This window comes from Sphaeramia orbicularis, chromosome 4 (assembly GCF_902148855.1).
Source record: "Sphaeramia orbicularis chromosome 4, fSphaOr1.1, whole genome shotgun sequence".
Lineage (NCBI taxonomy): Eukaryota > Metazoa > Chordata > Actinopteri > Kurtiformes > Apogonidae > Sphaeramia > Sphaeramia orbicularis.
The window spans coordinates 59,047,664-59,061,418 of record NC_043960.1 but is presented as its reverse complement, the minus strand read 5'-3'; the positions used below and the strand labels follow the sequence as shown (position 1 = coordinate 59,061,418).

Sequence of the window (13,755 nt, the reverse complement as noted above, 5' to 3'; positions counted from 1 at the left end):
ACACACACACACACACACACACACAGAACACAGACACACACACACACACACACACACACACACACACACACAGACACACACACAGTGAAGGCGTATGTTTTTGTGCGTCTCAGATGTAGGTCAGTGCTGGTCAGTGTGTGTGTGTGTGTGTGTGTGTGTGTGTTGGATTACTCTACAGTTGTAGTAGATGTGTTGGCTGTTAATCTGCAGCGCTGAATCTTCCCGCGGCCCCTGAACACATCCACATATTTTCCCTGTTCCTGGGGGGGGGGGGGGGGGCACATCGTCGTTTTCTGTTCAGCATCAGGAACTTTGTTCAAGTGATTCGTGCATTTTCTGAACAGATGTTGAACTGAGGCGTGCATTTTTACGAATAATACTGTGAAGAAGCAGAGAAAAGTCAGGAGTGAGGACGGTGAAGCGGCTCCGGTAACCATGGAAACGGCCCATCCAGATCTGTGTTCTGTCAAAAACCCTCAGTCTGACGTTCAAACCAGACGAGGAAAAGTCAAACACAGACAGAATTAGTGATGGTTTCCTGCTGATACCGCTCTGCACGTTCAGCCCAGAATACGTTTTACGTTTTTTAATTTTTTTGCAAAAAAAGAAAAAAAAATCAGATACTTAATTTCAGTGCAAAAAAAAATTCAGTGCAACAAATTCCATGTCTTTTATAATTCAAAATCTGATGACACAGATTTACTTCTATACTAGAGGGCGCTATGACAGAAATATGAATATATCTGTAAATCAACACCATATTTACATTCGTCACCATGTTTATGGAATGACTGCTCGTGTCATCTTGCGATAATAAATAAATCATTGCATTTGTGATTTAATGGAAAAACCGACATTATACACTTCTGTTTTTTCAACATTTAGTAAATATCAGTAAAGTTTTGCGCAGATGTACGATGGAAAAGCGACTACATATATTTAAATTTTGACCAAAACGTTTATCACGACGATACTCTTCAATGTTCTATGTATTTGACTTTTTGTGCTGTTTTTGTCTTTTGTGAATACGTCAAAACCACAAATAACTGATTTCTTCAACTTTTGCACAACAAACAAATAATAATCTGACTATTATCATGAAAATTTACAAAAATCACAACTAATGAACTAATATGGACTAATGGAAAAGCCACTAGAGACTGTAATAAAGGGTGTAAATGCTACGAACAGATGAGTGTTTAAAGCAGGAGTGTCAAACATACGATCCATGGGCTGAAACTGGTCTGTCCCTTCAGTGTAAAAATTACACTGAAAATATGAACAGAAAAGGGTGTCGTTCAGGTTCCACATACAGACAGTATGATCTAAAGTAAAATAATAAGATAATAACTGATAAGTAATGACAAATACACATTTTGCTCTTGGTTTAATGTGAAAGAAGTAAAATTATATTAGAAAAACAACCTGAAATGTCTTAAAAATAAGATCAATTTTAATAATATTCTGCCTGGTACTAAATAGATCTGGAAGTTGTGCCTAGAATAGAATAGAATAGATCTTTATCGTCACTAGTCTCTTTTCCATTGTACATCTGCACAAAACTTTACTGATATTTACTAAATGTGGAAAAAACAGAAGTGTATAATGTCGGTTTTTCCATTAAATCACAAATGTGATGATTTGTTTATTTCTTATCATGAGATGACATGAGAAGTCATTCCATAAACATAGCGACATGAGAAAACATGAGATAACTTCTGTTATGATTTGGCGCTGTATAAATACAATTTGATTTAATTTGAATCTACAAAAGCTAACTGTCTGAGGGGTTTGTCCAACCAATAGGGTCTATACAGGAAGTAGGAGGCGGGGGGGTACTGCACTGTCCATTACTCTGGGGGTGGAGACTGTTCTTTTTTTGGGGGGAGTGGGGGGGGCACATTAAACCACTTGTGGGTAAAAACTGTGCTTGAGTCTGTTTGCCTTAATAATAGGCTGTGACATAATATTGTTGAAAGTGCACTTTGAAATGTCAGGTTCTTCACATTTTCATCCTGTAATTTCACAGTAAAACAGATAAAACTGTGGATTATTATTGACAGGTCCTTCTGTTGTTGTTCTGCTGGTCACTTCAGATCATACTGGGCTGAATGTGGAAGTGGAGCTCAAATATTTATGAACTCAGTCTTTGTTTTGCCGCTGTTGGACGTCCACCAGCAGACATCAGGTGTTTGTGTTGTGAACTCACTCGTCAAACTGTGGAACTGTGAGATCTGAACGATTCAAAACGCGAAGCGGTCGGAGAAACTGTCGGAGAATCAGACGGATTTGTGTCTGAAGTCCAAACCACCCGCTGATGAGCAGTAACCGTCCAATCAGAGGCTGAACGGGCCAGGCCGCCGCCGCTGCTTTCAGATCCTGTCTGTAATCTGCAGCTCATCTGTGAACAGGAAGTCCTGTTCAGAGAGCAGCAGGGCATGCTGGGAGCTGGAGGAAGGAAGAGGCCATCTGTTCAGATCTGTTCAGTGTGTCAGTGTGGGCTGCCTCCATCCACACCATCAGCACCACCTCTACCCTCCCCCACACCTCCAACCCACCGACACACCTCCACCCCCCACCCCCCCCCCACACACACACCTCCACCCCCCACCCCCACCTCACACACACACACCTACCCCCCCCGCCCCCTCACACACACACCTCCACCCCCACCCCCACACACACCTACCCCCTCCGCCCCCTCACACACACACCTCCACCCCCCACCCCCCACCCCCCCACACACACACACCTCCACCCCCCACCCCCACACACACCTACCCCCCCGCCCCCTCACACACACACCTCCACCCCCACCCCCCCCACACACACACCTCCACCCCCCCACACCTGGCCTCTTAGTATGGGTGTAATGAGCTGTGCTGCCTGTAGGGGGCTCCAGCAGCTGAAACAGAAAACTAAAATGAAGATAAGATAAGATAAGATAAAAAAGAAGTTCTTAAAAACCATACATACATATAACAACATATATGACCTATAATTATTATGGGTGTAATGAGCTGTGCTGCCTGTAGGGGGCTCCAGCAGCTGAAACAACAAACTAAAAGGATTTGGTTTTTGTGTTTTTCAGTATTTACATGAGAACGGAGTCGTCCATCGTGACCTGAAACCTGAGAACCTGCTCTACGCCGACCTGTCGCTGGACGCACCACTGAAGATCGGTAACCAATCAGACGCCTGCAACAAGAAAAAAAAAAAAAAAAAAAAAAAAAGAGGCATAAGAGATAGATACAAAAAAATAGGGGTGAAACGATCCCTCGAGTATTTCGAGTACCTCCATTACAAAAAATGATCAAGGAATTTTCTCTGCCTCGAGGAATCACTTTTTTAATTGTAAAGCTCAAAGCACGGCATGTCACACACAAAAAGGCAATGTTTATGCCTTTTTTATTTATGAATGCGTTATATTTTTGATACTTACAAGAAATACTAAGTTGAAAGTAATTACATTTTATTTATTTTTATCTGTATTTGCAATTGCCTCTGAAAATGTTTCTAGTTAAAAAAATACATTTTGTTGCGTATGCACAATATGAATGTAAGAAATAAAACTGTTAATTATTAAAAAAAATGTAAAAAAAAAAAAAAAAAAAAGGAAACCAATCAGTCCTTCATTATTAAGTGAAATATCTTATTTTCTCTTGTGTATTTATAATTGCTCTTGAACCAAGCAAAAATAAATGTTATACGATTACTTGATAAGAAAAACAAAAAGTAAAAACCAAAACAAACAAAAAAAAAGACAACAGCCATGAGGGAAAAACAAAAAAAACCCAAACAAAACAAAAAAACTGATGACAATAGACAAAAAAATCTGAAAAAAAAAGAGACAGACATAATCTACATATATGTGTGTGTGCTGAGAAAATCTTCCTGTTTCCTGTTTTTCCAGCTGACTTTGGTCTTTCTAAGATCATCGATGACCAGGTGACCATGAAGACCGTCTGTGGAACTCCAGGATACTGTGGTGAGGAACCGTCAGCTCCTCCCACTCTGATTTTAACCCAGTGGTTTTCAACCTTGGGGTCGGGTACCCACATGGGGTCACCTGGAATTCAAATGGGGTCACCTGAAATATTTAGTAATTGATAAAAATAAAAAATTTTTAAAAAAAAGTAAGAAAAAAACAGAAAAAAACAAAACTTACTAATAAAAATATATGGTTGGTTGACAGAGACAATCGCAATCCATAACAGACAAACTGTGGTTGTGAAACTGCAGCACTGTGGTTCTGTTTATCTGTCACATGTTCACTGTGGTCAGTTTCAGATGCTGCAGCTCTTTCATAATTCATAGTTTCAGTTCTTGTTTGTTCAGTATTAATTGTCCTCCTTGTAAATCCCAGCTGGACTGACTGGACAGATCCTGAGCCTTTGTGCAGTAATCTACACCTGATTTGCTGCCTCCGTCCACAATAATACACATTATATAGACTAAATGTCCTCTAAAATTAATGTTCATTTGCAACATAGTATAGAAAACTATTACAGGATCAAAAACAAATTAAAGCCACAAGCGGCACTGAAAGGCCCTCGTCCAGTACAAGTATGTCCATCGTTCAGTAGGTGGTGCTCTAACACCAAATTTTAATGTGTTCTGGCGGAGAGGTGAGGTGAAACAAAGGCTGGTCGTTTACCGGGGACGAGGTCAGGCAGGCACGCGGGGTCGAATCCAGGCGGCAGACGGGTGGGGTCAGAACGAGCAGGGTCAGGAACTAGAAACAGGCTTGGAGAATAAAACTGGAGAGTACACACCAGGAGAAACAGTCTGGCAAGTGACGAGAGCAGAGGAGGTGAATATATCCACCCCCAGCTGATAAACCACAGCTGGAACCACAGCTGGACCGGGTCAGGCTGGTTAGCAGGAGCGGCAAAGAGAGATGAGGAGGTGTGGCCAAGGGAGAGAGGAAGAAAAGAGCAGAGTAGACAGGGATGTGACTTTTTTTATCAATTACTTGAAATTTCAGACGACCAATTTGAATTCCAGGCGATAATAGCTCCAGAGTTACCAAAACTTGTTCCCACCTCCCACCACTAGATGGCGGACATGTGCCCCTTCAACCCTAACACTGTAGGGCAGGTTTGTATTCATAGTGAGGAAGTAAATCCAGTTTAAAGGTGTGGTTTAGTAAGTAAAGTTTATTTAAATAGTTTGGATAAATAAGAACAAATTTGGATAAAAAGATACAAAAACTTACTGCATTTTACTTCCTACTAATATTTAAGTTCATTTATTTTAAGGATAAAATGACACAAAAACAACAACACAAAAAACTTCCATGTACATATGTTCAAATCAGTTCAATTTTACTAAAAGTTACACAATCCAATATGGCTGCCGCCTTGTGACATCAGAATATGCAAATGAGATGAATAAATGTACTTCAACCGATCCATCAAATTTTATTTATATAGCGCCAAATCATAACAAAAGTTATCTCACGACACTTTACAGATCGAGCTGGTCAAAACCAGACTCTCAAGCCAATTGACTTCCATTATACTTATATTTACCAGAGCCGTTAGAACACGAACACCCCTGTGTGTCCACATACTTTTGTCCACATACTTTCGTCCACATACTTTCGTCCATAGCTGTAGTTTGTTCTGTTTTCACCTGTGACGCTGTGACGTCCGCTGACAGTTGGCGGTGCGTTCGCTGTAGCAGCTGCTCTGTGGGATTTCTCACGGCTGCTGCGGCTCAGGCTTGTGCGGTCCATCTGGTGGCTAACCGCCTCCTCTGCCCTCAGCTCCGGAGATCCTGCGGGGAAATGCCTACGGCCCTGAAGTGGACATGTGGTCGGTGGGAGTTATCCTGTACATCCTGTGAGTACGACAACACTGAGAGAGACACACATGCACATATACACACACACACGCACACACACATATGCACACACACACATATGCACACACCTACCCACTGTTTCCTGTTCATCTCATTTCCTCTGATATTAACGGTTCAAACTAAGGGGCTTCATGTTTAGACCTGGGGGGCGGGGCTTTATGTCACTGGGCTTTTATTTTTCTTTTTAAGAAGGGGGACCGGAGGATGTGCTCCAACTACAGGGGGTCACACTCCTCAGCCTCCCGGGGAAAGTCTATTCCAGGTACTGGAGAGGAGGATCCGACCGATAGTCGAACCTCGGATCCAGGAGGAACAAAGCGGTTTTCGTCCTGGTCGTGGAACGCTGGACCAGCTCTATACTCTCCATCGGGTGCTCGAGGGTTCATGGGAGTTCGCCCAACCAGTCCACATGTGTTTTGTGGATCTGGAGAAGGCGTTCGACCGTGTCCCTCGTGGTATCTTGTGGGGGGTGCTTCGGGAGTATGGGGTCCGGGGCCCTTTGCTAAGGGCAGTCCGGTCCTTGTATGACCGAAGCAGGAGCCTGGTTCGCATTGCCGGCAGTAAGTCAGACCTGTTCCAGGTGCATGTTGGACTCCGGCTGGGCTGCCCTTTGGCACCGGTTCTGTTCATAATTTTTATGGACAGAATTTCTAGGCGCAGCCAGGGGCCGGAGGGGGTCCGGTTTGGGGACCACAGGATTTCATCTCTGCTTTTCGCAGATGATGTTGTCCTGTTGGCTTCATCGAACCTGGACCTTCAGCGTGCACTGGGGCGGTTTGCAGCCGAGTGTGAAGCGAGCGGGATGAGGATCAGCACCTCCAAATCCGAGGCCATGATTCTCAACCGGAAAAAGGTGGTTTGCCCTCTCCGGGTCGGTGGGGAGTCTTTGCCCCAAGTGGAGGAGTTTAAGTATCTCGGGGTCTTGTTCACAGTGAGGGAAGGATGGAGCGTGACACTGACAGACGGATCGGTGCAGCGTCTGCAGTGATGCAGTCGCTGTACCGGTCGGTTGTGGGCATCTGTTTGGGATGCCTCCTGGACGCCTCCCTGGGGAGGTGTTCCGGGCATGTCCCACCGGGAGGAGACCTCGGGGAAGACCCAGGACACGTTGGAGAGACTATGTCTGTGGGCTGGCCTGGGAACGCCTCGGGATCCCCCCGGAAGAGCTGGAGGAGGAGTCTGAGGAGAGGGAAGTCTGGGCATCCCTGCTTAGACTGTTACCCCCGTGACCCGGCCCCGGATAAGCGGAAGAGAATGGATGGATGGATGGATGGATGGGCTTTTATTTTCTGGTGTTTTTTTTCTGCTGTTGTATTTGTTGGTGTTGTATTTAAATTGAAAATATTCAAACATGGCATCAGTACTACAGAATATCCAAAGGCACGGATGCAAACAGGAGTACAGACATAGACATCAACAAATTTTGGAGGACCCCCCCCCCAAAAAAAAACAACAAAACAAACAGCAGAGGGGGCCCAGGGCTTATAGTAGAAATCATATTCTTCAATGATTGACAGACGCTTCAGTGCAGGTTTCCTTTTTATGTGATTGACAGTTCACACACAGCAGAAACTTTTCCTGCTGTTTTGTTTATTTCCGTCTTTTACATCCTGGTGTTTTGTTTCCTGCTGTTTTATGTCCTGGTATTTATTTATTTATTTTTGACTTCCTGGTGTTTTATTTTCTGTTTTGTTTTTTAAATTTCCTCATCTTTTATGTCCTGGTGCTTTTTTTTCCCCTTTTGTTTTGTTTTCTGATCCTTTTTTCCCTTTTGTTTTATTTCCTTTTATTTCTTGCTGTTTTATTTCCTTTTGCTCTATTTTTCTTTCTCTTTTATTTCTTGCTGTTTTTCGTCCTTGGTTCTGACGGTCCACCCGTGTCCTGTTTCAGACTCTGTGGCTTCGAGCCTTTTTTCGACCCTCGGGGGGACCAGTACATGTACAGTCGAATCCTCAACTGCGACTACGAGTTCGTGTCTCCATGGTGGGACGAGGTCTCGCTCAACGCCAAGGACTTGGTGAGTTCTTCGTACGACTCCGATAAAACGTCTGTCGACACTCAGTTTTTCCACAAAGTGACTGAAATCATTTGTTTCAGGGTTTGTTTTCTATCAGACCATAATGTGTGCTAATGCTAATGCTAATGCTGGGTGCATTATGGGTAAAATGCAGAGGCTGAATTTCTCTATAAGGATCATGAAGTTCACCTTTAACCTAAACATTAAATTAACTCATTATCAATATCACAATACAATTTTCATTATTATAATTATCAGGCCTTACAGTTTTGTTTCTTGTTTTCATTTCTGCATAAATCAACACGCTTATTTTGATGTATAAAAAACATTTTATACAGACCTGATCCAAATCTTCAGACCAGTTGAAAAACAGCTAGAACTGACCTTTTGCACATTTGGATCTTAATGAGGTTTTAAGTAGAGCTACAATATACAAAAGCAAGAAGGGGGAGTGAGACAAAAAGCACTTTGAAAAAGTCATTTATTGAAAACAACAAGTAAACTGAAATAGGCTGTTTATCAGCTGATCAAAAGTTTAAGACCACAGGCTATAAAAGCCAAAATCTGCTCCAAATTCTCATTTTCTGTCGGGCATTCACACGGTCATGCCCTCCTGATGGCTAAAGCTCAGAAGCTTTCTCTTCTTGAACGTGGTCGGATCGTCCAGCTGCATAAGCGAGGCCTCTGGCAGCGTGCCATTGCTGCTGAGGTTGGACGCAGTACGACAGTCATTCTACATTTTTGGACAGATCCTGAGCATTATGGAACAAAACGTCAAGTGGTAGACCCAAAAAAATGACACCTGTGCTGAGCCGGAGGATCCCATTGACTGTCCGTCAACACACAGGGCGGTCCTCCACCCAAATGAAGGCCCTTACTGGTGCCGACTGCAGCGCAGTAACCATCAGACGGCATCTGCGGGAAAAGGGTTTCAAAAACAAAAAAACAATTCAAAGACCTCGTCTCCTCCAACGCCACAAAACTGCCCGTTTAGACTTTGCCAGGAGCATCAAACATGGGACACTGAAAGGTGGAAAAAAGTTTTATTCTCTGATGAGAACAAATGGAACCTTGACGGTCCAGATGGCTTCCAACGTTACTGGCATGACAAGGAGATCCCACCTGAGATGTTTTCTACCCGGCACAGTGGAGGGGGGTCCATCATGATCTGGGGTGCTTTTTCATTCAGTGGAACACTGGAGCTTCAGGTGGTGCAGGGTGGTCAAACGGCGGCCGGTTACGTGCAGATGTTGCAGCGGGCGTCCCTCATGACTGAGGGCCCTGGTCTGTGTGGGAACAGCTGGGTTTAAAAACAGGACAACACTGCAGGTCACAATGCTCGCTTGACCAAGGACTTCTTCAGGGAGAAGAACATCACTCTTTTGGACCATCCCGCATGTTCCCCTGATTTAAATCCCATAGAGAACATTTGGGGATGGATGGCAGGGGAAGTTTATAAAAATGGCCATCAGTTCCACACAGTTGATGCCCTTGGTGAAGCCATCTTCACCACTTGGAGCAATGTTCCCACCAGCCTCCTGGAAACACTGGCATCAAGCATGGCCTAACGAATTTATGAAGTGATTAACAAGAACGGTGGAGCTACTCATTACTGAGTCCTACTGAGAACATTTTTTGTTCTGGTTTGGAGAGTTTTTTGTAATTTTTTGAGCGATGGTCTTAAACTTTTGATCAGCTGATAAACAGCCTATTTCAGTTTACTTGTTGTTTTCAATAAATGACTTTTTCAAAGTGCTTTTTGTCTCACTCCCCCTTCTTGCTTTTGTATATTGTAGCTCTACTTAAAACCTCATTAAGATCCAAACGTGCAAAAGGTAAATTCTAGCTGTTTTTCAACTGGTCTGAAGATTTGGATCAGGTCTGTACCTTTAATAGTTTTAAATGTTTTAAAATTATGACAATTCAGCAGATTTGGGTGAAATATTCTGAATTTTTTCCAAGTTCTGAAAATAAAGAAGAGTTTAGACCAAACACTAACCATCTGTCATGTTGTTATGAACTCAGAACAAACTCACTGTCTTTATTTTTAATTAATTAGACGATACAAAATAAAGAAAATAAGCATTAGACCATTAAATCACAGACTACAGGAGTGTTTTAGGCTCATGTCTCATCAATATTAAATATACTTTTTGTCTTATTTAATGTTGTTACACCTTTTATTAAAACTATAATTAATGGTGTCGTTTGTCCAACCTCATCAGAACTAAAAATCTGTAAAGAAACAATGTTTGGCATTTATCATCCACTAACATGAACATATTTGATCAGATTATTAAACTGGAGGATTTTTGAGTCAAAAGAATGAACCTCAGATTCTTCTCTGCGTTTGTTTTCGATCTGAACGTGCGTTGTGTTGGATTTGCTGATGTTGTAACGTGGGTGTGGTCTGCAGGTCAGTAAACTCATCGTCCTGGACCCCCATAAACGCCTCAGCGTCCGCGAGGCCCTGCAGCACCCCTGGGTTCTGGGTAAAGCCGCCAGGTTCTCCCACATGGACACGACTCAGAGGAAACTGCAGGAGTTCAACGCCCGACGCAAACTCAAGGTCAGACTTCCACATATGGACCTGGTACAGTACGACAGAAGCAGGCTTTAACCAAGAGTATTTACTGAGTATTTACTGGGTATTTACTGAGTATTTACTGAGTATTTACTGAGTATTTACTGGGTATTTACTGGGTATTTACTGAGTATTTACTGGGTATTTACTGAGTATTTACTGAGTATTTATTGAGTATTTACTGGGTATTTACTGAGTATTTACTGAGTATTTACTGGGTATTTACTGGGTATTTACTGAGTATTTACTGAGTATTTACTGAGTATTTACTGGGTATTTACTGGGTATTTACTGAGTATTTACTGGGTATTTATCTGAGTATTTACTGAGTATTTACTGGGTATTTACTGAGTATTTACTGAGTATTTACTGGGTATTTACTGAGTATTTACTGGGTATTTACTGGGTATTTACTGAGTATTTACTGGGTATTTACTGAGTATTTACTGGGTATTTACTGAGTATTTACTAGGTGTTTACTGAGTATTTACTGGGTATTTACTGGGTATTTACTGAGTATTTACTGGGTATTTACTGAGTATTTACTGGGTATTTATCTGAGTATTTACTGAGTATTTACTGGGTATTTACTGAGTATTTACTGGGTATTTATCTGAGTATTTACTGAGTATTTACTGGGTATTTACTGAGTATTTACTGGGTATTTACTGAGTATTTACTGGGTATTTACTGGGTATTTACTGAGTATTTACTGGGTATTTACTGAGTATTTACTAGGTGTTTACTGAGTATTTACTGGGTATTTACTGAGTATTTACTGGGTATTTACTGAGTATTTACTGGGTGTTTACTGTGTATTTACTGCATATTATGTGGAGTTTTTATTTGTATTTTGTGTGTATTGTGTGAGTGATCTGTGGGTATCTTATGGATGGTTTTGTGTATATTTCATGCATATTTTGTGTGTATTTTATGCAATTTATATATGTTTTGCATATTTTTTGTATATTTAATGCATATTGTGTGTATATTGGGCATATTTTATGTATGTTATGCATATTTTGTGTATATTTTTGTGTATTTTACACCTTTTATGCATAATTTTTGTATATTTTTTGTATTTTGTGCCTATTTTGTATATATTTTGGTATGAATTTTACACAATTTTGTATATATTTTGATTTGAATTTTACATGAATTTGGTGTATATATTTGTGTGTATTTTAAACATATTTTGGTGTATGAGTGTGTGTGTGTGAATGGGTGAATGTGAGGCCTTCTAAAGCACCTTGGGCACCATGAAGGTGTCGAAAATTCACCAAATAAGTTCAGTCCATGTACCATATTCTGTGTATAATTTGGTGTGTATTTTACACATATTTTGTGTATATTTTTGAGTATTTTACACATATTTTGTGTGTATTTTCCAAATATTTTGAGTATATTTTGTGTGTATTTTACACATATTTTGTGTATATTTTTGTGTATTTTACACACATTTTATGTATAATTTTGTGTATTTTACACATATTTTATGTATATTTTTGTGTTTTACACATATTTTATGTATAATTTTGTGTGTTTTACGTATATTGTGTGTATTTTTGTGTATTTTATACATATTTTGTGCGTATTTGTGTATTTTATACATATTTTGTGTGTATTTTTGTGTATTTTATACAAATTTTGTGTGTTTTTGTGTATTTTATACATATTTTGTGTATATTTTTGTGTATTTTACATATATTGTGTGTATTTTTGTGTATTTTATACCTATTTTGTGTGTGTTTTTGTGTATTTTATACATATTTTATGTATATTTTTGTGTATTTTACATATATTGTGTGTATTTTTGTGTATTTTATACATATTTTGTGTATATTTTTGTGTATAAACAGGCTGCCATGAAGGCCGTTGTCGCCACCAGTCGGATGCATGAAGGTTCTCGGCGTCGAACTGACAGCTGTGAGATTCCGGGCTCAGGGGCATCGAGGCAGAGCAGCATGCAGCAGGACCCGCCTCCTGAGTCCACAAGCCCCACCCCCTCAGATAAAGAAGCCCCGCCCCCGGATCAACCGCCACAGGGCGACAAATCAAAGCCCGTGGACCAAAGTACCCTTAGCCCCACCCCCCCACGCAGCCCCAAACCGCCAATCACTGATGCCAGGGCCACGAGCTCCGCCCCCGTCCGGCCGCCGCTGCGAGTGGACGGACCGCGGCAGGCGTCTGTCGTCCCCAAAAGCATGCTGGTCCAGCCCCGCCTACCGCAGAAGAGCTGCTCTGTGGTAGAGCCCGCCTCCAAGGGAGTGGCCCCGCCCACAATGGCCACACCTCCAAGTCCAAACAGCCTGAGCAATGGCTTCACCCCGGGGGCGGAGCCAACCAATAAGACCGCCCATTGCCAGTGATTGCCTGGGAAACGCACCACAAATCTTAAAAACATCATCGTCAGCCTTCCATCCGCTCACTGGGACCAGATCCAAACATCTCTGACCTTTCACCTTTCTCCGGTTCTGTAGCTCCGCTGTGATGCTAACATGCTAACAGATATCTGACAATTTGTGGATGTTAACGCATCCTCCAACAAAACTGAAATAAACTGTCCCGTATAAACACTCAGAGGAACGTAGAACACAGATGAAACCACCAACAACACAAACGACCTGCGACATGTCCATGTTTATCTTCTATTTAATTACATCTTTTGTTTTAGTTGCTAACATAGCTTTAGCCTAGCCTAGATTTTACCACAAATACAAAGCTTCAGCACGACTGGAAAACTGCTCCATAATTTACTTTTACAAGGTTTCTGCAGCTTAAATATGACATTTTACTACCTTTAACACTATTTTTGAAAATAATTTAAGGCCTAATTTATGTCCATACTGAATAAAAACAAAAAACAATCCGAAACCCAGAATTGGAACTGTACTTCTTTATTTTCTCCACAACAATGACAACATCCAGTCTCAGAAAATGAAAAAATCAGCCATTTTTGGTCCGTTTTTCCATTTCTGTCAGTAGTAACTCTATTTTTTTGTTATTAGGAAGCGAAATCAAAAAACTCAAACCGTGTTTTAAATTTAATTTATCTGTTTTGACACAGAAAAAAATTTAAATTCAATTTTAATTCAATGAACAACTAGTTTTTGTTTTGTTCCTAAAAAGAACAGAAACACTGAACATGGATGATACACGGACTGGACTGAAACGTCTAAACCTGGGTTTACGGATTATTTCTGAAGTGCATGTAAACGCGTCATATCTGATCATTCCAACGATCAGATTTGTATGGTGGTGTGAACGGGGTCACTAACAGTCTACA

The 13,755-nt window shown here is 41.3% G+C and overlaps 1 protein-coding gene across 1 annotated transcript in view; it reads left to right on the top strand.

The window, feature by feature from the left end:
• The window catches only part of LOC115417667 (calcium/calmodulin-dependent protein kinase type IV), a 46,633-nt gene extending 33,353 nt beyond the window's left edge, over nucleotides 1–13,280 (top strand). Inside the window, exons 6-11 of the mRNA XM_030131694.1 lie at nucleotides 3,092–3,182; nucleotides 3,914–3,988; nucleotides 5,771–5,846; nucleotides 7,759–7,885; nucleotides 10,302–10,454; nucleotides 12,329–13,280. Coding sequence (XP_029987554.1) covers nucleotides 3,092–3,182; nucleotides 3,914–3,988; nucleotides 5,771–5,846; nucleotides 7,759–7,885; nucleotides 10,302–10,454; nucleotides 12,329–12,838 — 1,032 coding nt within the window. The 3' untranslated portion in view covers nucleotides 12,839–13,280. The remainder of the gene's footprint in view (nucleotides 1–3,091; nucleotides 3,183–3,913; nucleotides 3,989–5,770; nucleotides 5,847–7,758; nucleotides 7,886–10,301; nucleotides 10,455–12,328) is intronic.
• Nucleotides 13,281–13,755: the final 475 nt, after the last annotated feature.